At 37.2% G+C, this 27,579-nt stretch overlaps 1 protein-coding gene and 1 long non-coding RNA gene across 3 annotated transcripts in view; one reads left to right on the forward strand and one right to left on the reverse strand.

The window, feature by feature from the left end:
* Window positions 1-27,579, reverse strand: part of HOMER1 (homer scaffold protein 1) — a 114,539-nt gene that overhangs the window by 12,500 nt on the left and 74,460 nt on the right. For both annotated transcript variants that reach the window (XM_036020458.1, XM_028509948.1), the window contains exons 6-8: window positions 3,324-3,480; window positions 1,010-1,120; window positions 247-327 (exon numbers count right to left, since the gene is read on the reverse strand). In XM_036020458.1, the coding sequence (XP_035876351.1) occupies window positions 247-327; window positions 1,010-1,120; window positions 3,324-3,480 (349 nt within the window). The remainder of the gene's footprint in view (window positions 1-246; window positions 328-1,009; window positions 1,121-3,323; window positions 3,481-27,579) is intronic.
* LOC118499473 lies at window positions 12,029-16,208 on the forward strand. The gene is made up of 2 exons (XR_004901959.1): window positions 12,029-12,090; window positions 15,578-16,208. It is a non-coding gene; the product is annotated as an uncharacterized LOC118499473 (long non-coding RNA).

A 27,579-nucleotide genomic window follows, 5' to 3' on the forward strand; every position in this document is an offset into this window, starting at 1 on the left:
AAGTAGAAATTTTAAAAATAATTTACTAAAGACAATTTATAAATGAAGACCTATGATGATTATAAGCTACCTAGATGGAATTATCAACTTATATTTGAAAAATCTAAGATTAGACATGAATCAGAAGTCCTGGAACAGAAAAATGACCAAAAACCTACAAAATGGAATTTCAGAAAAAAAGCCATGACATGTGAAAGATGGATGCCTCTCTATGCAAAAATGAATGGAAATTTTATTATGGCTCACCTGTAGTTTCTGCGTCAAAGAGTCTCTCTGTTCCTGGAGTTCTCTGGCATTATCGATTTCTTGTTTTAATCTTTCTATTTCCTAGAAAAAAGTAGAGCAATGTCTTTAAGATTTAAGCAATATAAGGAAAAAGAAGGCCTCATTGTCCTCTGAAATTACTGTCCCAGTCCTTTAAAAAAATGAGTTAAAGAACATTCCTTTATATTGACTTTTAGAGAGGTGACATTTATCTTTTTTTTATTGCTAAAATGGTCTTTATTAAAATTAAGAAATTTTATCCACCAAAAGTGGATTACAAGAACAAAAAGTAGTCACAGTGAATTCATCTAGGCATGTTATTTGGTACACAGTAATCTTAAGAAACAAACAATTAGTCTAACTTGGTGGCTATGGTATAGCACTGCGGAGAGACAACCTGAACATTTTAAGGCTGTTTCAAGTTTTGTGGGTGTAAGACTTCCCTGGAATGTTAAATCTTTTGACTGAATACCAGAGAAAGCAACAGCTTATAAAATATAACTTCTAATAGTTTTCTGTTGATCATATGAATACATAACTCTCAAGCAGAAGGCAACAAGTGGTATCTCGTTCATAACAACAGAATCAAGGATGAGGGAAATACGAACAAGGTTAACATCACTCAAGAAAAAGTTCATGCTAAAAAACCCCTGCACGACCTTACCTTATTCCATAAAGTACACTGTCTTTAATATTTGTATATGTATTTTAGCTAGATTACAGGTGAGGGAAAAGTAGCAAGTACCTCTTCCTTCACTTTCAGGGTCTCTTCCAGTTCCTGTATTGTCTGATTTAGTTCTGTCTTCTGGGTATGCACGGCATTTGCTTGGCTACTAACACATTCAAGCTCAGTCACCTAAAATTATATGAGAACACAGGTTAAATGATAAGACAATTTCAAAGGCTTGCTTACTGAAAAGATAATAGGTCCTTGATAGGTGAATAATGAATTTTGAATCAAAATATGAAAATTAATTGTGAGAAATAGACGGAAGAATAAATAGAATAGATTGTTTAGAGATGTGAACTTAGAACAAAAAAGGGCAAAAAGAAAATAACTATTTACATGACTTGGTCATAAAAAGGTTAGGAAAATGTAAGTGATTAATGATAGCAGAGAACCCCTATCACGAAAGTCTTTAAAAAGGTCTTCTTAAAATATTTGAAATCATGCCCTGGCTGGCGTAGCTCAGTGGATTGAGTGCGGGCTGGGAACCAAAGTGTCCCAGGTTCGAATGTACCCCAGCCAGGGTACATTCCTGGGTTGCAGGCCATAACCCCCAGCAACCGCACACTGATGTTATTGATGTTTCTCTCTCTCTCTCTCTCTCCCTCTCTTCCCTCCCTAAAAATAAAGAAATAAAATCTTAAAAAAATTAAAAAAATATTTGAAATCATATATAGTCATCTGCCTCCCATCTGTAGCTTTCAAATTAAATTGAAAACTAGCCTTGCAGAAGTGAGAAAATTTTCAAATACAGTTCCAAAATGTAAGAGAATCTGGAAGAAAAGATATGCTTAAAATACAACTGGAATGATTCAATACTAGAATGTCTTCATATTAACAGTGTCTCTTATGACAAAAGACAGTTCTCCCATCAATATGAATTTACTGAGGGCCCAATAGCAACACAACTTTTAATAAGCTCTTCCTATTTTTTGAGAAAACAGAGAAGGGCCTTGTCCCTAAAAGTTATACCATCCCTCGAGTCAAAGAACAGAGTAGTCAACACAAATACACCCACCCCCATCCCAGCTCTTTACACAGAACAGAATCTGTTACATTTTGACTGACTGGAATACAGTAAATTCTATACTACCGAGGGAATAGAGCAGGTCTCTTTCACATTTTCCAAATATTGAATTCACCATCACATTCTCTCACTTTCTTCCTTTGTTCTTATGTTCTAACAGCCTTGTGCAAACCCTTCTCATCCAGACCTAAACAAAAGCAACGCCTGCCAGTGGACTTACTCAGAATCTTTGTTTACTTTTGTGGCTTCTCTAAACTGCTAACATTCAGTTTTCATTGTGGCAATTGAATCCACAACCTCTGGTGTACAGAATGATACTCCAGCTAACTGAGGCACCAGGCCAGCGTGTCATAAGCTAATTTTTTATTGTGGTAAAAAAACACAATATAAAATTTATCATCTTAACCGTTTCTAAGTATACATTTCAGTAGTAGTTAGTATATTCACACTGTTGTAAAACGGATCTCCAGAATAATTTCATCTTGCAAAATAAAAACTCAGTACTCATTAAAAACAACCTTTCTCTTTCTCCTCACAAATTAACTTTTACACTTAGGGCTGAATATTTCCCCAGGTTTATTACTCTACCTCCTGTCCCTATTCCACTTCTGTCTTCCTTCCCTTGTCATCCTGACCCTATTACACTCCTCGGATTAAGCTCTGGTACTCAGCCCATTTCCTATGGTCTGTGGAGCTCACTTCCTTAGCATTCTTAAAAGGACATTAGTGGCATTTGCTTCCCATTGGGTGAATGCGTATGCTTTGAATTTTAAAAATCCATTATAAGCAATTGTTTGGTCTTCCAACGTTTATGGCATTGGAATTTATGATTTTTATTTTTCTTCTCAGTATATCTATTGTCAACTTTTATCAGAAATTCTCTTTATTTTTCATTTTTTTCTTTCTTTAAAAAACAACAATAAAAATAAAAGCATTACCATTAATTCAGTGAAATTACATGTCAAGTCAGTAACTGTACAGAGAATATATTATTATTACTATTTTATACACGAAAACACTGAGCAGAGAGAAACAACTTACCAAAGGTCACACAGCTAACAAATGACAGAACAAAAATTTAAAATAAGGTTTTACAGTTCCAAAAGTTGTATACTCTTAATTCTCATTAAACTGTGGAAAACATTTTTCTTAACCAATAAACTCACATATAATATAACCCATATATGTTCTGAAAGCCCATGAAAATCTCCAAACGACATCCCTGTGCTGAGCCTACATGTGAATTTCCTCTGATCAAAGATCTTCGCTGGCCGCTAGTCCCACGGACATCAGCCCTGAACTCACCCGCTTGTGCAGACGCTCTGCTTCCTCCTGATACGCAGCAAGTTGCTGTTTCCATTGTTTCACGTTGGCAGTGGACTCCAACAGGGCTGCCGTGAGTTTGGCATTATTTCCTTTGAGGGTAGCCAGTTCAGCCTCCCAATGTTTGCTGATTGCTGAACTAAAAGAAAAGAAAACTCTATCCGTTACACTGAATATTCTTACATCGGATGGATAGTGGTACTCAGTTCTATTATTTGGTTTACAGTCCATGAATATTTCAAAGACAACCCAAGAAGAATAAAAATGCAAATATTTCACTGAAATGTTCCTAGGGAAGAAAACCTAGCAAGTGAAGAAATATAAAAAGTGCCAAAGTGGAAAAGTTCTGTTCACAATGACAGATACAGGGGTCTATAGAAGAGTTTCTACCCATTCTCTTTTGAGGAAAGAACATTGTATGCTGAAAAATATCTATAAACAAAACCTAACAATGCACTATATATTTTTAAAAGATTTTATTCATTTATTTTTAGAGAGAGGGGAAGGGAGGGAGAAAGAGAGGGAGAGAAACATCAATGTGTGGTTGCCTCTCAGGTGTCCCCTACTAGGGACCTGGCCCACAACCCAGGCATGTGCCCTGACTGGGAATCTAACCAGTGACCCTTTGGTTTGCAGGTCCACACTCAATCCATTGAGACACACCAGCCAGGGCTGTAGTATACTTTTAAAGAGCATCACAGCCTGAAGTACAATTTCATTCCCTCACATAAAACATATGGGCATGTTTCAACATGTAATACAGTATTTAAAATTACTGTTGATTTATTTCATCTTATTCAGAATTTTTAAATGCCCCAAACACAAAAAAACTACTGCAATAGATTGATTTCGGGTCATATGACAAGTTAGACCTAGAAACGACTGAGTTCATTTCTGACAGAATTCCAGTGTTACTGATAGAACAAAACTTAAAGCAATCACCCTTTCCCCTACTTAATGTTCTACTTGCTAAGTCACCCAAAGTTAAGTATTTCAACCGAGATGATTTTCTATTACAAAGACAATTCTACTAGCTGGGGAGCCCCCCTCTTGATAATTCCTTTCTTAACTTTATAATGAAGACAGAATTGCCTCATTTGAAGGAATAAGGTGGTTTCTCTTTCTCATTACTGAACAGTTTATTCCTATTAGTGAAATTCTACTGACTTCATCCCTTTAACTATCTAGTGATAACAGCTTTCTTTAATCGGATATTTCATTTTTGATGTCCTTTGCATCACAGAACAAATGTTTTGATGGGCTGATATTTTATAGCAATTTTAATATATATGAGATAAAAGAAAGCACAGTTTCTATCATCAGGGCTTCTAAATCTTATCATGAATAATAAGACATATCAGCATTATGAGATCATTCCTGTGTTCTTCTTGCCAAAAATGCAGAACTCATCCCAATTATGAGAAGACATCCTATAAACCCAAACTGAGAGACATTCTACAAAACTGACTGGTACTCTTCAAAAGTTCCAAGAAGAGATAAGACTGAGAAATAGAATGGAGGAAACTAAGAAGGAATAATTAAATGCAATGTTGGATCCTGGATAGGTCCTAGAACAAAAAAAGGGACATTGGTGAAAACTGGTATCTGTGGTTTAGTTAGTAGTATTGTACCAATTTAATTTCCTGGTTAAGATAATTACGCTATGGTTATGGAAGATGGTAACATTAAGGGAATCTGAATGAGAAGTTATATGGGAATTCTTTGTATATTTTGTAACTTTTTATATGTTTAAAATTAGCTTAAAATAAAAAGTAAAAATTTTCTAAACTTCACTGAGAAAATATTATCAGAACATGAAAGAATAGAATCAAACAATTAGTTAAGCTATTAATTTAACAACCCATTTCTATGCTTAAAAATAAAGTTCTTTTTCGTTCTTATTTTGTGGAATGTTTTGCCAGATTCAGATTTTCTGAGCAAATCTTGCACTGATTCACCTGCTCTAACTAAATTATAGATTTGTTAAAACCACCTCTCAATTTTTTTGCTACAGAGATGAGTTTTAGTTAAATGGGCCCTTCAATCTGACAACAATCTCACTGAACTAATTCAAACATTTGATATGTGCAAATATCAAACACCTTAAAATTAAATAAAAATAATTTTGAATATTTATTTCTAAAATTCATTTGTCAAAAGTTTCGCCATTATAAACTAAGATTATCATGTCTTTATAGCAGGTAAAAGAATAAAAAAGAAGGTATTTTGCATTTATTTCTCTAGGGTTTTTTTTTTTTTTTCAATATGCTATTGGGAGCAAAGTCCATTAAAAAATTAAGAACTCTGCCTACTTTGCAATTGTTGCAATAATTATCTGTATGATCTTTCAACAATCCTTTATGTGTCAGACTAGTCTGTCAACCACTTTGATCTCAGTTCTTGATATGTCAAATAAACAGATTGATCGAGATCTGTAATTTCCAAATGTTAGCCACTAATTGCATGTGGCCCTTTTAATTTAAAGTGCTCAAAATTAAAGTTAAAAATTCAGCTTCTCAGCCCCACTGGGCACATTTCAGGTACTCAACGCTCACACAGAGATACTGCTACCACATTGGACATCAAAGACAGAGAGAACTTTCCAGCATCACACACAGTTCCCCTGGATAGCACTGTCCTACATGATCTCTGCATCTCAGACTGCTTTTTAATTCTATGTGTTATGATGGGTTGAAATGTATCATTTCCCTTGCCCCCCAAATTCACATGTTTAAGTTCTAATCCCAGTATCTTAAGGTATGACTACATTTGTAGATAAAGTCTTTTTCTAAAAGAGTTTATTTACTTGTTTTTAGACAGAGGGGAACAGAGGGAGAAGGCGAGGGAGAGAAACATCAATGTGTGATTGCCAACAACCCTTCGGTTCTCAGGCTGGTGTTTAACCCACTGAACCATACCAGCCAGGGCTGGAGATAAAGTCTTAAAAGAGGTAATTTAGGGGTCATTAGAGTGGGCCCTAATCCAATGAGTGGTGTCCTGATAAGAAGAGGAAATCAGGACACAGGTAAGTGCAGAGGAAGATTATGAGAAGACACTGGAAGAAGACAGCACCAGTAAGGCAAGGAGAGGCCTCAGAAGAAAAAAACAACTTGTCAACCTCAAGATGGCCTGAGACTTCTAGCCTCCAAACTGTGAGAAAATAAATTTCTATTGTTTAAGCTACTAAGTCTGTGGTATTTGTCAGGGCAGTCCTAGCAAGCAAACTAATACATACAGCTTTAAAAAATCCACACCATGTATCTGTGATATTGTGATTTATAATAAATATGTATTTTGGTCTTCGTCCATGGTTCTTGGCTCACAGCTCCCCAAACCCTTAGGATTTCCTAAGCCACATGAGTAATGAGAGCATCTTTTGTGACAAAAATAAACAAGGAGCTGGAACTTTAGTGCCACTCCCAGATTTCTGGGAAGGGGAGACAGTCTGAAGACTGAATCAATCACCAATGGCCAATAATGGAATCAACCATGTCTATGTATAACAGACTCCATAAAAACCCATAAGGATAATGTTTGGAAAGCTTTTCCAGGCCCCAAACGCCACAGGGACAGAATCTCAGAGAATCCCTGGATAAGGGGAGTGACTACCACTATGGGAAAGGCACAGAGTATGGCCAGGATCCTTCTTCGCTACAGGAAAAAAGGTCCTTATGCCACTGGGAGGACAACAAATCTTGTCATCCCTGCCTCCCACACTCCCAGGCACAGGTGAAGACCCGTCATGACCTAGGGAAAAGTAGGAGAATAAAACACCATCACCCATGTGAGAAACAGAAAACACAGTGCTAGTCTCAGACTATTAGAGGTTTCTAACCTTGGGAGATGGGGCAGGAAAGTCCTCAACTGTACAAGGCTGAATTTACCTGCCACTGGGAGAGGAAGAGGATCACGGAGACAGCCTTCTCCCCCCATCCTGGGACACAGGGTCTGCCCAAGGATGAGAGTGGACAAGAAAAACAGAGAGCTCTTATCCTGTCCTCTACCACCGAGCTGACAGCAGCCTTCTACTGAAGGAAGGTCAAGAGTGTAATGGCAGATCCCCTCTAAGGTAAAGGTACATAGAAGAGACCAAAAGCTGAGGGTGGAGAAGAAACAATGAGTAAACCGTCTAGCAATCCAACCCTAACTCTAAGCAAAAACTAATGCTTGAGGAGTTTAAAGCCTGTGATGTACTCATGGTAAACACAGTAATAACAAATTCCAAATCCAGGTCAACCCCAGTGTAGACTGGCTTAACCCTCATACTGACAGCCCAGCAGAAGAGTCAGGCCCATTTTTAGGAGTAAACAGTATTTAACTTTACTGTAAATAATAAATAGCATTTACCTTTATTGAATGCCTTACATTTAACATTCAATAAAAAATTACAGGATACCAAAAAGGAAGGGAAAAAATCCAAGTCAAGAGAGAAAGCAATCCAGAGTTGTACTCAGAGATGACACTGATGTCACATACATCGAAAAGGAATGTAAAATAGCTATGTGAAATGTTAAAGGTTTAGATGGAAAAAGAGGACACAGGCATCATCACTGGTGAATTTCAGCGAAAAGATGGAAAATGTAACAGGCAAGTGGAAATGTCAGGAAAAAGCAAAACAAAACATGATAAAAGAGATGAAGAATGCTTGACGTGGCTGCATAAAAGTCAGCGAATTTGAAAACCTGCCAATATAAATTACCCAAATTGAAACACAAAGCAAAAAAAAAAAAAAAAAAAACAATAAAAAAAGAAATAGGGTGTCTATGCTGTGGGACAGAGAATATTGAACTGTCTAATGAGTCTGTGATTGGATTCCCAGGAGAAGAGAGAAGACAGAAAAAAGCATTTGAACAGCTAATGAGTAAATTTTTTTAAATATGACATTAAACCACAGATCCGAAATGCTCAAAAGCATTAGCGTTCTCATCACAAACGAAGCAGTGTGGCAGCAATGAAGTGAGAGTGCTAGGAGAAAACAATTCTCAACCCAGAATTCTACACACATGGAAAATATCTCTCTAAATGAGGGTGAAATGAAGGTTTTTTCAGACAAACAAAAGCTGTGAAAATTCATTACCAAGAGACATGTACTATAAGAAACATTAAAGTTATTAAGGTGAAAGAATATGATATGATAGAAACTTGAATGTCCAAAGGTATAAAAGTACCTGAAATTATTAAAGATAATTATAAAAGGCCCAGGGCAATTCAAAGGAGAAAGAATAGTCTTTTTAAACAACTGGTGCTGAAACAACTGAAGGACCACAGTTAAAAAAGAAAAAAAAAGAATCTTGACTCATATCAAAAATCCCATACAAAAACAAACTAAAAATATAAAACTGTAAAACTTTGGAAGACCATAGATGAAAATCTTTGTGATCTTTTGTTAGGCACAGATTCTTTAGATATATAACATCAAAAGCATGATTTATTAAGCAAAAACTGATAAGAAGGATTTCATAAAAATCAAAAAAATGAAAAGATTCTGGAGTGCAAGGATGTATCAACATATCAAAATCAATGTAATATATAACTGAATAAAAGAAAAAATGGTATCAACTAATGTAGAAAAAGCATTTGACAAAACTCAACACCCTTTTGTGATAAAAACACTCAAATTAGGAATAGAAGAAAACTACCTCAACATAGTGAAAGTCATACATGAAAAGCACACAGCTTACATCAGACTCAAAGGTAAACACTGAAGCATTTCCTGTAAGATCAGATACAAGACGAGGATGCTAGCTTTTGCCGCTTTAAATTCAACATAGTACTGAAAGTCCTAGCCAGACCAATTAGGCAATTAAAAGAAATAAGAGGCATCCAAATTGAAAAGGAAGAACTAAAATAATCTGTTTGCATAGGGCATGATCTATATGTAGAAAATGCTAAAGATTTCTCACACACACACACACACACACACACACACACACAGTTAAAACTAACAAATGAGCCCTGGTTGGTGTGGCTCAGTGGACTCAGTGCCGGCCTGCAAACCAAAGGGTCTCAGGTTTGATTCCCAGTCAGGGCACATGCCTAGGTTGCAGGCCAGGTCCCCAGCAGGGAGCGCATGAGAAGCAACCACACACTGATGTTTCTCTACCTTCCCCTCTCTAAAAATAAATAAATAAAATTTAAAAATTGGCAAATGAGTCCAGAAATGTTGCAGGATAGAAAATCATCACACGAAAAAATCAGTTGCAATTCTATACATATTGAACAATGCAAAAAGAAAATTTAAGAAACAATTTCATTTACAATAGCATCAAATAGAATAAACTACTCAAGAATAAATGTAACCACTCTGACTGGTGTAGCTCAGTAGATTGGGCATTGCCCAGTGAACTCAAAAGTTGCTGGTTTGCTGGTTCAATTCTTGGTCAGGGCACATGCCTGGGCTGTGGGCCAGATCCCCGGTTGGGGGTGGTCACACTCAGTAGGGGGCATGCAAGAGCAACTGACTGATGTTTCTCTCTCACATTGATGTTTCCCTCCCTCTCTTTCTTCTTCCCTTCCCCCCTCTGTAGGAATAAATAAATAAAACTTTAAAAAAAAAGACAGAGAGAAACTTAACCAAGGAAGTGAAAGACTTGTACACTAAAAACTAAAATGTTGCTGAATAAAATGAAAGAAAGCAGAAATAAACAGAAAGGTATACCATGTACATAGATTGGAAAGTTTATATTGTAAAGATGTAATACAACCCAAAGTGATCTACAGATTCAATGTGATCCCTATCTAAATCCCAACAGTGTTTGAGGGAGAAAAAGGAAAGTCCATCCTAAAATGCATATGGCTTCTCAAGGGACTCCGAATAGACAAAATAATTAAGAAAACAATTAAGAAAAGTGTTTTCCACAGTTTAATGAAAATTAAGAATATACAACTTTCAGAACTGAAAAACCTAATTTTAAATTCCCACCCTGTCATTTGTTAGCTGCATGACTCGGTATTCCCATCTATAAAACAGGGATAACAATGTACACTCTGTGCAATTACTGAAGGAAGTTCTGTGAGCTGCCTGTTATCTCAGATGTGTTCAGAACTTGTATACAACTTTATAACTCTACATGCTTGGCACACTTTTGTAATTACGAAGAAACAATATTCCTTTCTTTAATCTACAACTCTAGATAGATATCACATTCCTCCCCCATTAGACTAATGTTTAGTAATAATTAATACCTTGGGGTTAATTCTGATACCAAAATTTTAAGTTAGTATCTTACATTTCAGGAATATTGTGTAAAACATTGGGGTGCTAACTGGGTCCCTTTTTACAGGTACAGTTTTGACAGTTTCACATTAAATAAACAGCTTACAAAGAAACACCTAAATTGTTCAGCCGGGGACACCAGTGAGTCAGAGATATTTTGAAATACCACTATGATCTCATGTCTGAATGCCAGAATAAGGGCAAAATAATTCTTTATTCTCATGACTAGTTGGTAAAATTTCCCTTCAAACAGGACCAGCTGGTTTCCTGTTGGCTCTTCAGAACTAGATGTCAGCTGAAGGAGTTCAAAAACATTCCAACCACATCATTTGAAAGGTTCCTTAAGCTGGAATTTTACATTTTTTTCTTTATCTAAAGTCAAAGTTCTGCAAGGAAGGAGTAAACTTTGTTAAATTAGCTATGTAATATCCAGAAGAGAAAGTGCTTCAAAAGTACCATCTAGCAAGGAGTTAGACTAGCTAATAAAACTGAGAGCCTAGTGAGTGAGCAGTGCACTCACACGCCCTGTGGGGTGAACCCTGCACGCCGATGGTCAGCTGCAGAATTTCAGAAGGCTGACTCTTCCCCATGCCTCCAGGAGCCAAAATCCCCCATCGGTCTCTAGAACGGGAGCCCCTTGCATGTACTTCCTAAGCATGTACATGCTTTAAATATATAAAACCGTGAAAAATACCCAGATATGCTTTTGAAAGAGGACTTAAAAATAGACTACAACAGGCTTCCTTCTGGACATCACCCTCAGTGTTGATGGTGAGGTCACTCCCTAACTGTGAGACGCAGAGGGCTGACTCGCAAGCCCCTCACAACACTGCTTGTCTCACCATCTGCCTGTTGGTTTCTCACCACTCCCCTCCACACCTGAGAATGCAGAAGCAGCCAACATGGGCTTCAATGCACTCCTATGCCACTTTCTGGGCTAGGTGCCCTCCTGTCGGCTTGCTGGCCCCAGTCTAGTCTAGTTCCACTTAGAAACTAATGCTTCCTTCAATAGTTTAGGGTCTAAATTTGTGTTTCTTAATATGATTTCAGTTACCCTTTTAAAGGAAGGAACTACCTTTTAAATGAAAGCAAAGTAACTATGCACTGTTTATAATCAGTATTTTTTCATCAAAAGAACTTCAGTGGGTAGGGATTTCAGGTCCTGCCAGGCAAACAGCCAAGTACACGAAAGGATTTTTCTCCTAGATACAGCTAAAGGTTTTAGTTTGCCTAAATTCTTAACAAGGTGTCTCTCCCAGCCTACTGTGATTTTGGCAACTCTTCTGGTTAACTTTCTTATCCTTGAAGTCCTCTTATCAGATGTTCCCAGTGTTCTGTTCCTTACCCTCCTCGTGGTGCCCGCTTCTAAAGGCCGCCTCCTCTGATGACGCAGGCTTGCAGCGTGTGCCCTGATAATCCCCCAAGTCTTACTTTCCGGCTCAGGTTCCTTCCCTGCCGGCCTCACAATCTATCATCTTTGCACACAGCCTGCATCTCTGGATTAACATACAACATTGAATCTGATGGCTAGAGGTAAACAGATAAAGATATATTTGCTGATAATTTTAAAGAGCGTCCCTGCAGTAAACTGGAAATAACTTGGTCGTATTCTGGGAAACATGATGTTTCAAATTGAAGTGGGATTTAAGTACTAAAGCTTTTAATGAACAGTGGCTTGAAAGAAAACCTCAGACACAAGAGGGAGGCAGTTTTTAAAGAAACACTGTACCACCAATGTTCTGGTAGCCATGATACCGGGTTGAAAAAAGTGGAGGTAAGAGTCAAAAAGTCTGTCAGAAGAGCTGGACTCTGAATATTATGACACTATTAAACATCTTAACTATTAACCTAAACTACTGAACATCTCATTTATCTTACATATGTTACCCGTGCACAAAAGTAGTTCCACATCTATATCTGAGTAAGTCTGAAAAAGCTGTTATGGTCAGTTTAATTGACAATATTTTTTCTGGGTAGTATATAAAATAATAGTGTCTTATCAAAAGCATCTGAAATCAGATAAAATACAGAATTTTACTCTGGTAAAGAAAATGAAACACCATTGAGTTTTCTGAGGAAGTTATAAAGTTAATCTGAAATGAATAACTTCGAAATGTGTAACACTTTATCAGTCTATAAATAGAAGTTTCTGAGTTGTGAAGAATCACGGAAATAAAGAACAAATTGACAGTGACCAGAGGGGAGGGGGAGGGGAATAATGGGGAAAGGAGGGGAAGGGTCAAGGAACATGTATAAAGGACCCATGGACAAGGACAGTGGTGGGGAGGACTGAATGTGGGAGTGGAGTAGGCAGGGCAGGGGAGAGCAATGGGGGAAAATGGGGACAACTGTAACCAAACAATGATAAAAAATTTTTTAAAGAATATTGTTGAATATATACATTAAGTAAGAATCATATGTGAAACAGTGGTTAAAAGTACAGGGTCAGGGCCCTGGCCGGGTGGCTCAGCTGGTTGGAGCATTACCCCATACACCAAAGAAGGCTGCGGGTCCGGTCCCTGGTTGGGGCACATGTCTGGGCTGTGGGTTTGATCCCCCATCGGGGCATGTGCAGGAGGCAACCAATCGATGTTTCCCTCACACTGGTGTTTCTCAATCTCTGTTTCTCTCTCCTCCTCCTCCCTTCCTTTTTCTCTGAAATCGATAAACATATCTTCTGGTGAATTTTATGAGAACTTAAAAAATATATATAGCCTCAGGTACACCTACAACTAAAACAACATTATATGTCAACTATATCTCAGCTTTTTAAAAACGCATAGACTCAGAAGTCTGTTGACTTGGATCAAACTGTGGCTCCACCCATTTGCTAGAATGGGACCTTGGGCAGGTCACTCGACCTCATTAGGCCTGTTTCCTCATCTCTAAAACTAGGATTGCTATTAACTATCTCTACTGGGTGACTCTGAGGAATAAACAGCCCATATAAGAGTACCTTTGAAGAAAGCATATAATACATACTCAAATGTTAGTACCTTCCAAATACACAAGCAGTAAAGAATCTTAAAAGAATCTTCAGTGAGATATGAAAAAGCTAAGAAGAATTAACATATATTAGGGGAGATATTTTGATTAATGACGTATATAAATAGATCCATTTCAATTAAACCTACATCCCATGGGCACTCAGTGGATTCTATCAACATCGTTAGGTACTACAGATGTATTATTTATAATAAGTTGAAATCTTTGCTGTAGACTTTACAGCAAATTTAGTAAGTTAATGGAGCAAGAAAATAAGTAAATGCAAATGATTCTCATAAAAGTGGTAAGGCTGATTTCTGATTGTAAGAGGAGAGAAGGCAAGGTGAAATCTGAATCTAAACTACGCTATGTTTACCTCACAAAAAAAAAAAAACCCCTGCACTTCCAGCAGTTTCCCATTTGATTTTAGAGGGCCCCCAAAGTCTAGCATCACCCCACTTTTTACTCACTAAAATGGAGGGACCCACACACCCGCTAGGGAGGCCTTCAGAAATCCCCTGGCTCCAACATCTGCTCCCGGCAGCGACAGAAGCGTTTCTCCATGCTACAGAGTAGCTCTCACTGGAGATGGCTCTGTACTGTAACTCCCCTGGCATGCCCACAGCCAGCGAGGCACAGTGCCTTCTGGGGTCTTGCCTTAAGGTAGCTGTCACCAAGGAAAGGAGATAAAAGATGAAGGAACCCCAGGAGGTCCCGATTTCACTTCCGCTTTTTATTCTCGCTGCAGGTCCCTATCCACAATGATCTCAAATGAATAAAGAGATTCCCTTTGAAAATTTACAGTAGCCTATTCTAAGGTAGGAGGTGTGGATATCAACTTCTTGCTCAAAAGATATTCACTGTGAAAGGCTCACACTACTTTAGAGGCATTTAAAACACTTTAATATTAACCATCCTTTCCCTTCATCAGTGAATTTGGTTGGAGGGTTGGGTGTGGGACCTAAGGGAGGGGAGTAAAAAGCTATGCTAGTTCATAAGTGAGAAAAAATTTATTCATGGTGATATTGTGAATTATGTATCTACTACCTTCATACAAGTCAGTATTTGTGTTGTTCACCCTTTAATAAAAACTGATCAGTGACTAAAAACTTTCTTTAGCAATTTATTCAGAGCATGATGTTAGATTATCCTATTGGAGAGATGTCTTCAGGGTAACAGCCTTAAACAAGTGAAGAATTAGGTTTCTCATCTCTTATGAATATATATCTATATTTTGCAAAGAGTAAAATCAATTAATTTTAAGCCTGTCCTTTTATTTACAGGGTAAGAGCACTATAATCCTTGTAGTTTATTCAAGACAGAAATGAATATTTTTATATGTCCATATCTAGAATTTAATTTTGGAGGCTAAAGTGCCTCTATTTCTTTGCAAAGTAGATCAATTAAGGAAAATCTATCCTAAAAATTGTTTAGCACAATATTTAGCTAAACATTATAGATAAATATTAGCTGTACTGTTTATAGCTAAAAAATGGTAACATTATAAATAAGATAGTAGAATGCATTCTCAATATTGATAGAATGTAAAAGATGCTATTAAGGAGATTTTGACAAAACTAAAATTGGGTGGAAATACATGGATAATTTTACAATAAAATCTCTGTTTTCCAATTTCCTGTTAAATTTTTCATTCTTTCAGGAACCAGTTGTAATCAATAATTTGACTGACCATTATTTATACTCAGAATCAAAGAACTTTTGCACTTCACTTTTATAGAGAAGGCCAGAGTCCAAAAACATAACCTCAAACTATTCAAATGTTGGTTAGAGTATGAACAATATTCTACTTGCAACTAGTACTGTCTGTTAGCTGTGGCAGATCATCATTACCAACTTCATTTATTTAATGCATCCATGAGCTTTGTAAGTAATATGCAAAAGTAAGGTCCCTGATCAAAATGAACTTTAAGGAGGAGGAGATGGTAAGTGAATATAGCTCAGAATTAATAATAGCTTAGTTCACTACTGATTGGTTGGCTATTATCAAGAGGAACTTTTTTGGTCTTCCCCCAAGGCCTGCCCCATCAGCCTGGATGGAAGCCAAACTCTGTTATAACTCTGAGGACCAACTTCACTGGCCAAGGTGACGAAGGCTGGCTCCAGATTCGTTCAGCAAGGGTCACCACTTTATAGCAGATGATACACTGAAATTTCTGCCAGCAGGCTATTTGCTTTGTGCTGTTTTCTAGTAATGCTGACAGATTTGAATATATCTATCCCATAAGCTTTATTTCCCTTGATCTAACACCCTCTTTTGTAATATGTGACTTTGAAAGAGTTTTTTTATCTGTGTGAAGCTACCACATATGAGAGGGAACCAGCCTCTAAAAACACCCTGGACTTATCTCCTGGAGGGCAGGCCCCTTGTAGTATAGGCTTCCCCAGCTAGGTAGGTGTTCTAGGAAGCCATCTGTATCAGTGTACCAGCTGGCATTGTTGTGAGAGGCTGTGTTCAGCTACAGTGAATTCTTTTGAAGATTCAACATGTTTGCTTATTTCATGATGGGTGATTTACAAGCACACCTGCCCACACTGCACTGAGTGTTCAGCAGTTTTCAACCAAAAACAGCATGACCCTTGTGCCCCATCCTCCCTATTTACTCAATCTCATCCCAAGCAACTTATTTTTTGTCTCCCCAGATGAAGAGAGTCCTCAAAGGGAAGCGTTTGGCTGATGTGGAAGAAACCAAAAACAGCAGAAGCACTAAAAGGCATCAAAATCACCAAGTTCAAAAACTGTTTTGGGCAGTGGCAAAAATGTCCCATTAGGTGTATTGCATCAGATAGAGAGCACTTTGGAAGTGAATGAAGTTTAAATGTCACTTACATAAGAATAAACACATAATTTTTTATAAATAAATTCTGTTTTTTTTTGTGGGTCCCCCCTTATATGATATCAAGACCAGTGGGCTTCACTTATACCAAGCTTAAGCAACAAAACTCCTTAACCCAAAATACTAAATCCAAATGCTGTGGCTGGTGGGGACTTTCTGTCTTGCACACAACAGCAACAGAGGTGGGACTTGAACTGAGACTCCTGCCTTAGGGTTTTTCCATCTTAACTGTAATGTCTTTTTTTTCACGTGCTTGCAATGACAGATGACTTTTTCCCTCACCTTACAACTAGTTAAACTTTATCTCCATGATTATTACTGATTTATAGAGAACAAATCAAAGACCATGTTCAGTGCAGCATTATTTACAATAGCTGATATATACGGGAACAACTTAAGTGTCTGTCAATGGGCAATAAGGATGTGGTATACATACACAAAGGAATGTTATTCAGCCACGAGAAAGAACATCTTGCCATTTGAGATGACACGAACGGACATTGAGGACATCATGCTAAGTGAAGTCAGTCAGACAGAGAAACACAAATACTATTTGAGAGCACTTAGATGTGGAATCTAAAAAAGCCAAATCCACAGAAACAGAAACTACAATGTAGGTTACAAGAGGCTAAGGGAAAAGGGATCCAGATGTTGGTCAGAAAGCACAAACTTTCAGCTGTTAGATGAATTCTGGGGATCTAGTGTACAGCATACTGATTATAGTTAACAATACTTGAAATCTGTCAAGACAGTAGATGTTAAATGGTCTTACCACAAAAAAAAAAAAAGGCAATTATGTGACTTGACATAGGTCTTAGCTAAAGCTATGGTAGTAACCACTCTGCAATATATACGTGTATCAAATCAACACATTTTACATCTTAAACTTACAGAATGATCTATGCCAATTACAATATTTTGCCATGTATAATGTGCTCCTGTGTGTAATGCACACCCACATTTGTGCGCATTATACACGGAATTACATGGCATGTAACCATTATCCCCATGTACAATGCGCACCCTTATTTTTTTCTCTCAAAAATTTGGGCAAAAAAGTATGCACTATGCACAGCAAAATATGGTACCAGTTTATCTCGATAAAGCTGGAACGAAAGACTTAGGAGAAACTGTTGGGAACCGCCCTACCTGGTATCAGAAGCTGTAACCCCCACCTAGGCTAAGGTTGAGGGAACGACCTTGGACTGTAAGACACCAAGGAGACAAAGCTTATCTCCCTGGCAGGAGTGCCACTTCTGCTCCTTTTACTTCACCCTGCCTGGCCCCCAATGCTTGGTTGGTTAGCCAATGACGGGTAAGATTCCCCAAGGGGGGATGACCTAAGACAGGCACGATCACATGAGAGGCCCCCAAGGAAGGACTTTGGAGGCTACAGCAAAAGGGGGTGATGGACCCTCGCCCCTTGGCTTTGACATAGCCTGAGTCCTCATTGTCTGAGAGAAAATCTCCTAATCTCTTGGCTGCCTTACTTCCCTTGCTCCACCTAAGCCTGAAACAATGACAGAGGGTGGTGCAGCCCTGTGCTGAAAAGGGCGGGTTCCCCAGGTGATCAGGCCTAAGAAAGAATATGTAAAGTCCTCTGAGACCTGCTTTGTTTAGAATGCTCTCAATTAAATAAATGATAAGGGTCCAGGGAAGAAGTAAGTTTGTTCCTTCAAGTTTTTTACAGCTCTTTGATCCTGACTCAAAATAGGCCCTCAGACTTCCTTGTTATCTATTGTTTGATCCTTGCTTCCTGGCAATGTTTAATGAGCTTTACCTGAATTCTTATGCAAACTAATCCAATAAAAGCCTGCTGGGGTGGAGGGGGGGAGAAGAGGTGCTCTCCCTTAGGGGCGCTCTCCCCTAGGGAGGGTGGCCATAGCACTCCCCACTAGAGAGAGTGGCCGTTCCATCCCTATTTCCCCACAGGACTGGGTTGTCTCTGTGTATGTTTTTCTCGTGTTTCGATGAGCCATCTGCAGTGTTCCGTGGTCATTGCTGGTCAGTGGCCGCGACAAGAAACTGTATGTAAATACGGATCCAGAAAGCTGCAGCTAGTTTCCATGCTTGGTTTCTTCAAGAACTATATTAAAATGACATGATTTGTGGCCACCTTCATAAGCAACTTAAAAATATTCATCTTTTGAGAGTACAGTTAAATTACTCTTTTATATGCATTTTTTGTAAAAGTGAATAAATTCAAGTAAGAAAAACTTAGTTTAGATTCCATTTACTGATATGACTTAACACTGTTCATAAATGATCATGACAGACAGTGCTAAGTGAAGTTCTGGGTTTCAAACAATCATAAGTACCACTTCTTTAAGCGATACTTAAGAGAATCAAGTAAGTTCATTTTATATCAGTGCAGTATGATTTGCAATTACAATTTATTTAGTCATGTGACACTACCTTTTGGTGATTAGTTAACTAATCAGACTATCAGTTTGTGTAATTTCTGAACTTAATTCAAGCAATCAGTGATATATTAACAGTATTTATTGTCTTTTATGTGTCTAGTATTTTGAGGCATATGACATTTTCCTCACCCTCAAAAGAGCTTCTACTCTAAATGTAAGGAAAAAATCTGACGTAAGGAACCAGTCACCTGATTCAACTAATATTTATTACACACTATGTATCAAGTACCCTACCAGATGATGTGAATTCAAGAGCGAATAAATATGGCTACTGCTCAAAAGCCTTACAAGGTAGTGGAATAGAAATATCTCTAACTTTTCCTATCCCCCTGCTCTCAAAGGTACATAATGAACAATCCTCTCATTTCTTCCATCCTTGTCTTGCTCTCTAGTTTTTTTCCACTGTCACTAACATGACCCCAGATGAAGACACTAAACACCTAACTGCTTCAGGGCCAGAGCAGGTGCTCGGGCGGCTCCTTCCCCACTCTCCCAGGCCCACTTCTATTCTCAGGAAGGACAAGTGATGTGTGACTCCTCAAGGAGGCCCCCTCCTCTTCCATGCAGCCACACCACGACCCGCCCTCTCCCTCTCCCTTTGATCTCCTCTTTCATACTTTCCATGACAGTAATTGTGCAGGCATTTAATTATTTTTCTTGCTCCCCCACTTAAGTTTAAACACCATGAGAACAGAGATGTTTTTCTTGTTCGCTGATATGTCCACAATGCCTGGCACTTGGATGTGTCAAAGAGTGTAAAGGCAAGTACGAGATCAGAGAGTGGTAAAGTAGCCAGGGAGAAAGCTGGGGCTCTCTGGGGCTTCCAGAGCACCCACGAATCACTGCCTCCATCATCATGGATCACTGCCATTCTGCTTATGCAGTCTACTGCCTCACAAAGCTCCCGAGGGCAATCACACTTTACTGTGGCACACAGACAAGCAAGATAAATGAGTCTCAATAAGTGAGTATTAAAAAGGGCCTAGCACATGGATAACTGCCAGGAACAGCTGGTCATACTTAGTTAGACCACTGATTGCTTTTGTGTGTGGCTCATAGAGATTTTACATATATAACTTGATAAATAATTTCTAAGCCATGTGATTATACATGCACATATTCATGCATATAAAACCACTCCATAAGGAAACTGTGCCTCCCAGCCTCTGAACATGGTTTTAAGAATCATTGGTTTATAGGTTTAACTTTCTTATCTCCAAATAAAACTCTGAATTTACTTTTTGAAATATTCAGGGCCTATTACCGTCTTTGCAAAGTCCTTCTGAAGCTATTTGCAAGCATCAGCTTGCTCATCCCAAGAAATGACTTGTTACCAGGCCCCCCTCTAGATGTGGTTGAGTTGCTGTACCCTTACACGCAAATCTGAGAACTCTTGGGACAAGTGTTCTAAGTGCTTGCTCATGCCATGGCAGTTTCGGCAACATGAAAGTCAGCTCTAAGCAAAAAGAAAACCATTAGCTAGCCACTTAGTAAACACCCAGGTTGTAGTCTTGACTGTATCACTAGATCAACAGACTGAAGAGCAAAGAAAGCATATAATGTCTAAGTTTGCTGTGCTATCCTCATACGAATTATCTAAATATAAGATCCCCTAATAATATTCTTTTGTTTGCAGCTATATAATCAGAAATACTATGACTACACAGCACACACACTTGTACACACTAAGTTCTGTTATTTGCCAATTCTGTTGATTCTAAAATCAACATCACCATGTTGACTTAACCTAAATATGTAATAGGTACCCAAATGAATTAAATGCCTATATACCCAATACTTATTTGTGAATTTCAACTGCACATTTAAAGAGTCATAACATTTTTTTAAGTTTGGTCTCCAAATGGAGACTTAAGATTTATTTAAGATAAATTAGGGAAAGAATGGGGCAGAGAATCAAAGGGTTAGAGTGAAATTCTAATTCTGTTATCTACAGATTTTGGAAAGATTCCCTAACCTCCTTACATGTCAGTTTTTCTTTCCCTGAAAACTCGGGAAATTGTATCTGTTCTACTTCTCATGAGACAATTACAAAACAAAATCTATAGATTTGTTACTATAAAACTTTACAGATAAAACTATAAAAATAAAAATTATAAAAACATAAGTGTAAATATACACTCATCTAGGCCTAACCTTTACTGGGTAGACTTCCAGCTACACCATACCACCTAATCTTTACAAGAAGTAAAGAAAGTACACAGAGCCCAGCATGCAGAGTTCTAAACTGAAATAAATTGACAGTTATAAAATAATCTCTTAAGGAAGAAAGATGAAGAAGTGGGCAAAAATGATCTTTCAATCAGTATCACTGAAGTTTAGTGAATTTCAAAGCAAGGAGTTTCATTCCCTAGCCTTTCTGAGTATAATTCTTTCTTTTTACAATTAGTCTAGAATTTGCATTAGACTGTGAGGTGTCACTCTCAGGTGAGACATCAACAACATTTGAAGTGCTAAATGCCTACACTATTATTTCCAGATATAGCAATATATTACTTAAGTTCTTACATCTTACTTTCCCTCAAACCAGCATGTCGGACTTTTTCATTTTTTATTGGTTGATAACATGTTTCAAAGATAGCCACTACAGAGAGCAAATTTCTTTCAGTTTGCTGTTATTTTATACTGCTAAAGTCCATTTGCAAGTATATAAGATTTCGCAAGTATAGAAGATTTAATATCATTATGGGTTGCAATCCGAAAGTCTACTTATTAGACAGCAGTACAGTCCAGAATTGTTCCCATTATAATAATCCATTCAAGGACATTACGACGTGATGTTATCTCCTATGTTATTGCTCTCATTTCAACTGAATCTATTGTTGAAAATTAATAACTGATGGATCCCATATTTTGAATCCAGAGTGTCATCTGGAAGGAATTTAAACAATTTGAATTATGTGTGCACATAATACAAAGCACAGGACATAACATTTCTTTTCCCAAATGTTCTATTTAAAGAGATGACTAATTTGACTTAGGTAATAGGTCCCTTTATGCAGCACAGTCACATATCAATGTTTTTAACTGTTATAAACTCAGCACTAACTCTCATGCCCAGCCATAGAAGGCCACAAGAAGACATCTCATTCATTTCCTGGACTGAAGGCAAGACCACATTAGGATAACCAAGAGAAAGAGCCTTAGATCATTACTCACTCCCCTATTTTACTCAATAGATAAGGAAACCAGGTCAGAGAGATGAAGTGATTTGCTTAAGGCAGACACTACTTGTGGTGCAGCCGAAAGAACCCAAGTTCACCTCCTTTATTTTTGAGAGGAATATGATGGTAAGACTGTGCATTATTCTTAGAGACCAACAAAACACTCACAAAATCATTATATTATACACATTCCCTCCCAGGAAACTATCCTCTCTAGAATGGAATCAGGCTCAGGATGCAGTCTATGAACTGTCCCCATAATAAAATGGGCACTTACACAAGACAGCCCTTCTGAGTTTTAAAGAACAGAAAAGTGCAGCTGGTAAGCTAATGACTAATACTGCTAGATTTCTTCAGTGTTTCTGAAGCATATGTTCACCAACTTGAACATTTGCTTTCTATGACAGATTGGTTAGAAGAACACACATATTAAATTAGATGTAGTCATATTTGGGGAAAGAGAAAGCACTGTTACTCTAGTTCTTTTTTTAAATCAAAAACTGACTTCCTGCTATTACATTCCATTTTGTGTAAAAAATTAGTAGGGGCAACAGAAACCATGTTCAGAATTAATTTTCAAAGGAGCTTCACTTTTATTAATGGTTATACATAAAATTTATCAATAATTTCATAACTATCCTCAAATTACTTCAATGTTTATATAGTGTTTTTCTCATTATTATGAGGTTAGATTTTCTAAAATATTATTCTCGCTGTGTATTTAAATATATGAGCATTAAACTGGATAAAGAATAATATAACATGGACCAATTTACATCATTCATATCAGCAGTATTAGATCTGAAAGCATGCATAAAATAATGAAATGAGGCCAAATTGTGAAAGTATTCGAAGTGGAGTAATTACAAGGACAAACTGAGTTAGCCAAAGAACGGCCCCTTCTGTAGTTCCTACCTCTACACACACGAAATAAGCAAATCAAAAAACCTAAGTGAGTGCATCTTGTGAATGATGGTAGGGAGCAGTATACGCTCTGGTGATGTGAAGGGTGCAAGGGTCATCTAAAGTTTTGTGTCTTTTTTTTAAGCGAGTCATATTAAAAATTCTCATTTCAAATAATTTCTTGATCCCAACATATTTAACCTAAGACTATGTCCATTCTCATTTTTATAGTGTACAGAAGGAGTTATGAAACAAAACATGTAAATATGGTAAGTTAAAAAATATTTTCTAAATTATTTGTTTACAAATACCAGATTATAAACTTGCATCCCTAAATTCACTTTGAACTGACTTGTCTTTTGATACTGTTACACAGTGAGAACAAAGCAGTCGAAAACAGACATCTGACAACAATTTTAAAGTCTCACTATGGGAGCCATTATCTGGTAATCTATATACTATATGTAAACTCTGATGTGCAAAAATCAAGTTGGTTGATTTATGTGGAACAGAAAATGTTATATAATTACTTCCCATAATGGGTTATAAAAATGAAATTATACAAAGGAAACAAAATTCTGCAGTCTATCAATAATTTTCCATCCACAAATTTTAACTTATACTTAAAACATTTTTCCTTTATTTAGCATAAGCAGATTTTCTTTCTGATGCTTATCAAATCTCTATGTCTATAGCAACCCTATTTTTAATGAGAATATTACTAAGATTTCACTTCTACCTAATAACTGAGTTTTACTCAGTTTTTATCAAAGTCTGAATTCTGGGCATGTCTACATGCTTGAACCTCATTTCAAGATTTTCATTTTTTCTTTAAATTATATCTATTTCATTGTATTTTTAATTTTTGGATATTTTCATTTTTTATTCATTAGCATTTGATGAGTTGAGTTACCTTTAATCTAAGAAAAACGAATAATTAAATCTCAACTAAATGAAAGGGGAAACCAGACACTTTTACTTTAGCTTTTCTTTAATTATAATTGTATAAAAGCTTAGTTGGAAAAAGATCAATGCAACATTTCATACAATTAAATTATTTACAAGGATGCTCATTAATAAATCAAATATAACTTCATTATCTTACTTCCATTTTAACACACCTAAAATCCATTCATAGCTGTAGGAAAGCACTTGCAAATATCAAAATAAACAGAATCTTATGATTATATAAACTATCAGCACAGAGACAGGCATGAGTTACTAACGCTACGCTTTTCTTAGAAACATGTAAAATGCGCCTCACAACAACCTGTGAGGCGGGGAGTGGGTGTTCTCACGGCCGAGACATGAGGATGAGATTGCATGTAGGAGAATGGCCACAGTAAGTTTTAAAAGAAATGGCATCTATGAACCAGCTCTACCTTGAAGTCCAGGAAACTTAGGTTGCTTACTTTTTCACTATCTTTATCAGGAACAATAGCTATTTTGATTTTCAAGAAACAGAAAGTTTTCTTCATCAAGGGCTTTAAAGTCTTCTGGAAATTAGGTGGAACACTATAATAATGGTACTTGCCAAGGTAACAAAGGACGAGACGCCAGAACACCTTCTTCTTCTGCGATACCGTGAATACCACATAGGCAGACACAGGCACTCACACAGTTAAGTATCTTCTTTACAGGGATTACTTCTTTTGACTCTTCCAAGTTAAAACGGTGATGACGGGGTCTTTCTAAACTGTCATGTTTCTTCCACGCTAGTTCTTCTCTCTCGGTCAGGAACTACTCGAATCTGTTCAATTAGGATAAACTGTAGGTCCTCTTCTTCCATGGGAAATGGTGACGCCATTAAGTTCCAGAACTAAACGTGGTTGCAAAAGTCATCTACCAGGGAAAACTGGTTGTCTCCACAGTAGGAAAAAAATCCAACTTGGAAAACTGATCTTTTCTGACTTAAAAAAACAAAAACAAAAACAAACTATCCAGTAGGTATCAGGATGTAAGAAGTAAGGAATCCAGCTTTTCCATTAAAAAAAAGTTCAAACAGACACTGTTTTGAAGTGGAAAGTTGGGGTAAGGGAAGGGAGTCTATTTAGGTATGTGATTTCTCTTTATTATTTCATTATTTCTGATGAAGATACCTTTCTCTCTCTCTCAAAAAACAGTGATAGTATGCCCAGTACTAGTTCAGGGCTTGACACCCAGAAGGATCCTGTGGGTTGCCAGACCTCTAAGGAAAAGTTCATCTCCCTCCTTTACTATGGAAACTAAGACTTTCTAATCACATGTAATAACGACAGAATCGCTGAGCTACACTTTTTAAAAGAAGCTGAAAAGGTATGCCTACTCCACAACAAGGTAACACCCGATGACATACTTCTTCATTTCATGTAACAAATTGCTAATAACCATTCGCTATAGCTCTAGAGAAAAACGATCTATTATTTTGTAGAGCCAGACAGGCCTTGGGTCTTTTCTTTAACAGTAACTTAGCTTGTGAGTAAAACATACCCTAGAATGATCCAATTACATAAAAAATATTAAGTCAAAGGACCGAGTGTCCTTTCTAAAGACACTTTTGCTAACATGCTTTCCTAGAAACCTCATATTATAGACTCCAAAGTAGCTATGAAGGTAATCTCTTTACATATCTATGTGTAAGGTTTCATATTAAGTATCATGGGAAATTTAAAGTTATAAATTAAAAATTAAAAAAACCTTTGGTGCCCCATGTAAATGAAACTAAAAAGTTGGCTTAACTTAGCTAGTGACCTAATATACTACATTGTGTACATAGGCAGCAATTACAATGTCCCACAACATGATTAAATCCTTATGCTGTTTAAAGGTTAATGCACAAGTATGCTGAACTCTGTTTTAGACTGCATGCATCCAGAAACACAACCCCTCTATGATAAACTAGATAGCACACGACATAAAATAAGTACTGATCACATAATTGATGTGATTAAAATAATCACCAGCTAACATTTCTATATAATGCCAATAAGCACATGAAAAAATGCTCAACAACATTAGCCACATCAAAGCTACAATGAGATACTTTCTCACATCTGAGAATGTCAAAAAGACAGATAGTAAGTGTTGTAGGGAAACTGGAGGCCTTATATACTGCTGGTGGGGATATAAAATGCAAAGCAGCAAGACAACCTAGCAATTTCTCCCAAAAGTTCAAAGTAGAATTACCACATGAGCCAGCAATTCCACTTCTAGGTATATATGCAGAGAATGAAACACATATGTCCACAGAAAAACTTGTACACACATGTTCATAGCAGCATTATTCATAACAATGGTGAACTTTCAATAAGTGGACCATACAATGGACTACTATTTGACAATAAAAGGAAATGAAGTATTTATACAGTCTACAACACAGATGAACCTTGAAAACACACTAAGTAAAAGAACCCAGTCATAAAGATTCACCTATTGTATGCTTCCATTTCCACAGAGACAGAGAGTAGATCCCTGGAGTGTATGAGGGAGTGACTGCTAGTGGGCGCAGTGTTTGAGGGGAGGTTACAAAATGCTTTCAAGTTGATGGTGGGGATGGTTGCAAAACTCTATGAAAGTACTAAAAACCACTGACTTATATTTTAAATGGGTGAACTGCTCAGTATGTGAATTACATCTCAATAAAACTGTTATTAAAAATATTAAATGGGACTATTGATAGCTAAGTTGTTCCTGTGAGAACTAAAAAGGTGACCTGGCTACTCTTCATATCAGTGTCTTTGTTAGCCCTGCCTGGTGTGTGATGTCTTTTTGATGCTAATGATCAAGTTGAACTAACTTATTTAACCCTTTCTGTCATCTCAGTTACAGTAAAAGCACATATATTTATTCACTCAACAAACTTATTAATTATATCCTACATACTTAAATCGCTAGAAACTATAAGGGATGCCAAGAAATGTAAGTCAACCAGGCTTAGTCCAGAAGCTAAGAATCCAGAAGAGGAATTTAGCAAGTAATGACACATGTGTGTAGAACAGTGATAAAAAGCAAGAGGGTAAGTGTCTGAAATGTGATACAGAAAACAAACCCTCCTGGAGTTTAGTAGGAGTGCTGCCTCAATCAGAATGGACCCTAGTCATCGAGCACTCTGCAGACCCACACCTCTGGTCTCATCTAGCCATTAGCAAACAGTGATGCTAAATATCCCTTCCGTGGATGTGCTTCCACTTCCGTAAAATGAAGTGGCTGGACTATGTAATAGCAAAAGTTCCTTCTGTCCTCAAAGTTGTAATATCAACATTCAGACTTCCATTTAGGCCAAAGTAAAAAAAAATGGACTATTTTGTCTACATTGGATATATGGCCAAGCTAAACTGTCAATGGAAAATGGCAAACTGATAGATAACAGAAATAAAATGTACATTTACTTCAACTATTTAGTCATATCTACATTTCCTACCTCCTACCAAGAAGGCGGCCCTCAGACATGACAGCTTCAGTACATTTCAGTGATTAGCCGTCGCTTATTTTCATGTGAAGTGTGACGCTAACGTGTTATCCCACAAAGCAAGAGTTGGCCTTGTGTACATTCTGCCAAATGTACATAATACAGTTCCCAGATAAAAAAGACTCTATTGTCCTTAAATTCACTTGAGTTAAATAATACTTGTGTAGACTTTTATAAAGATTAAATTTTTAAAAACACATTTTAGCAATAATTGGTTTAAAAACACA

This window comes from Phyllostomus discolor, chromosome 3, assembly GCF_004126475.2.
Source record: "Phyllostomus discolor isolate MPI-MPIP mPhyDis1 chromosome 3, mPhyDis1.pri.v3, whole genome shotgun sequence".
In the NCBI taxonomy this organism is placed as follows: domain Eukaryota; kingdom Metazoa; phylum Chordata; class Mammalia; order Chiroptera; family Phyllostomidae; genus Phyllostomus; species Phyllostomus discolor.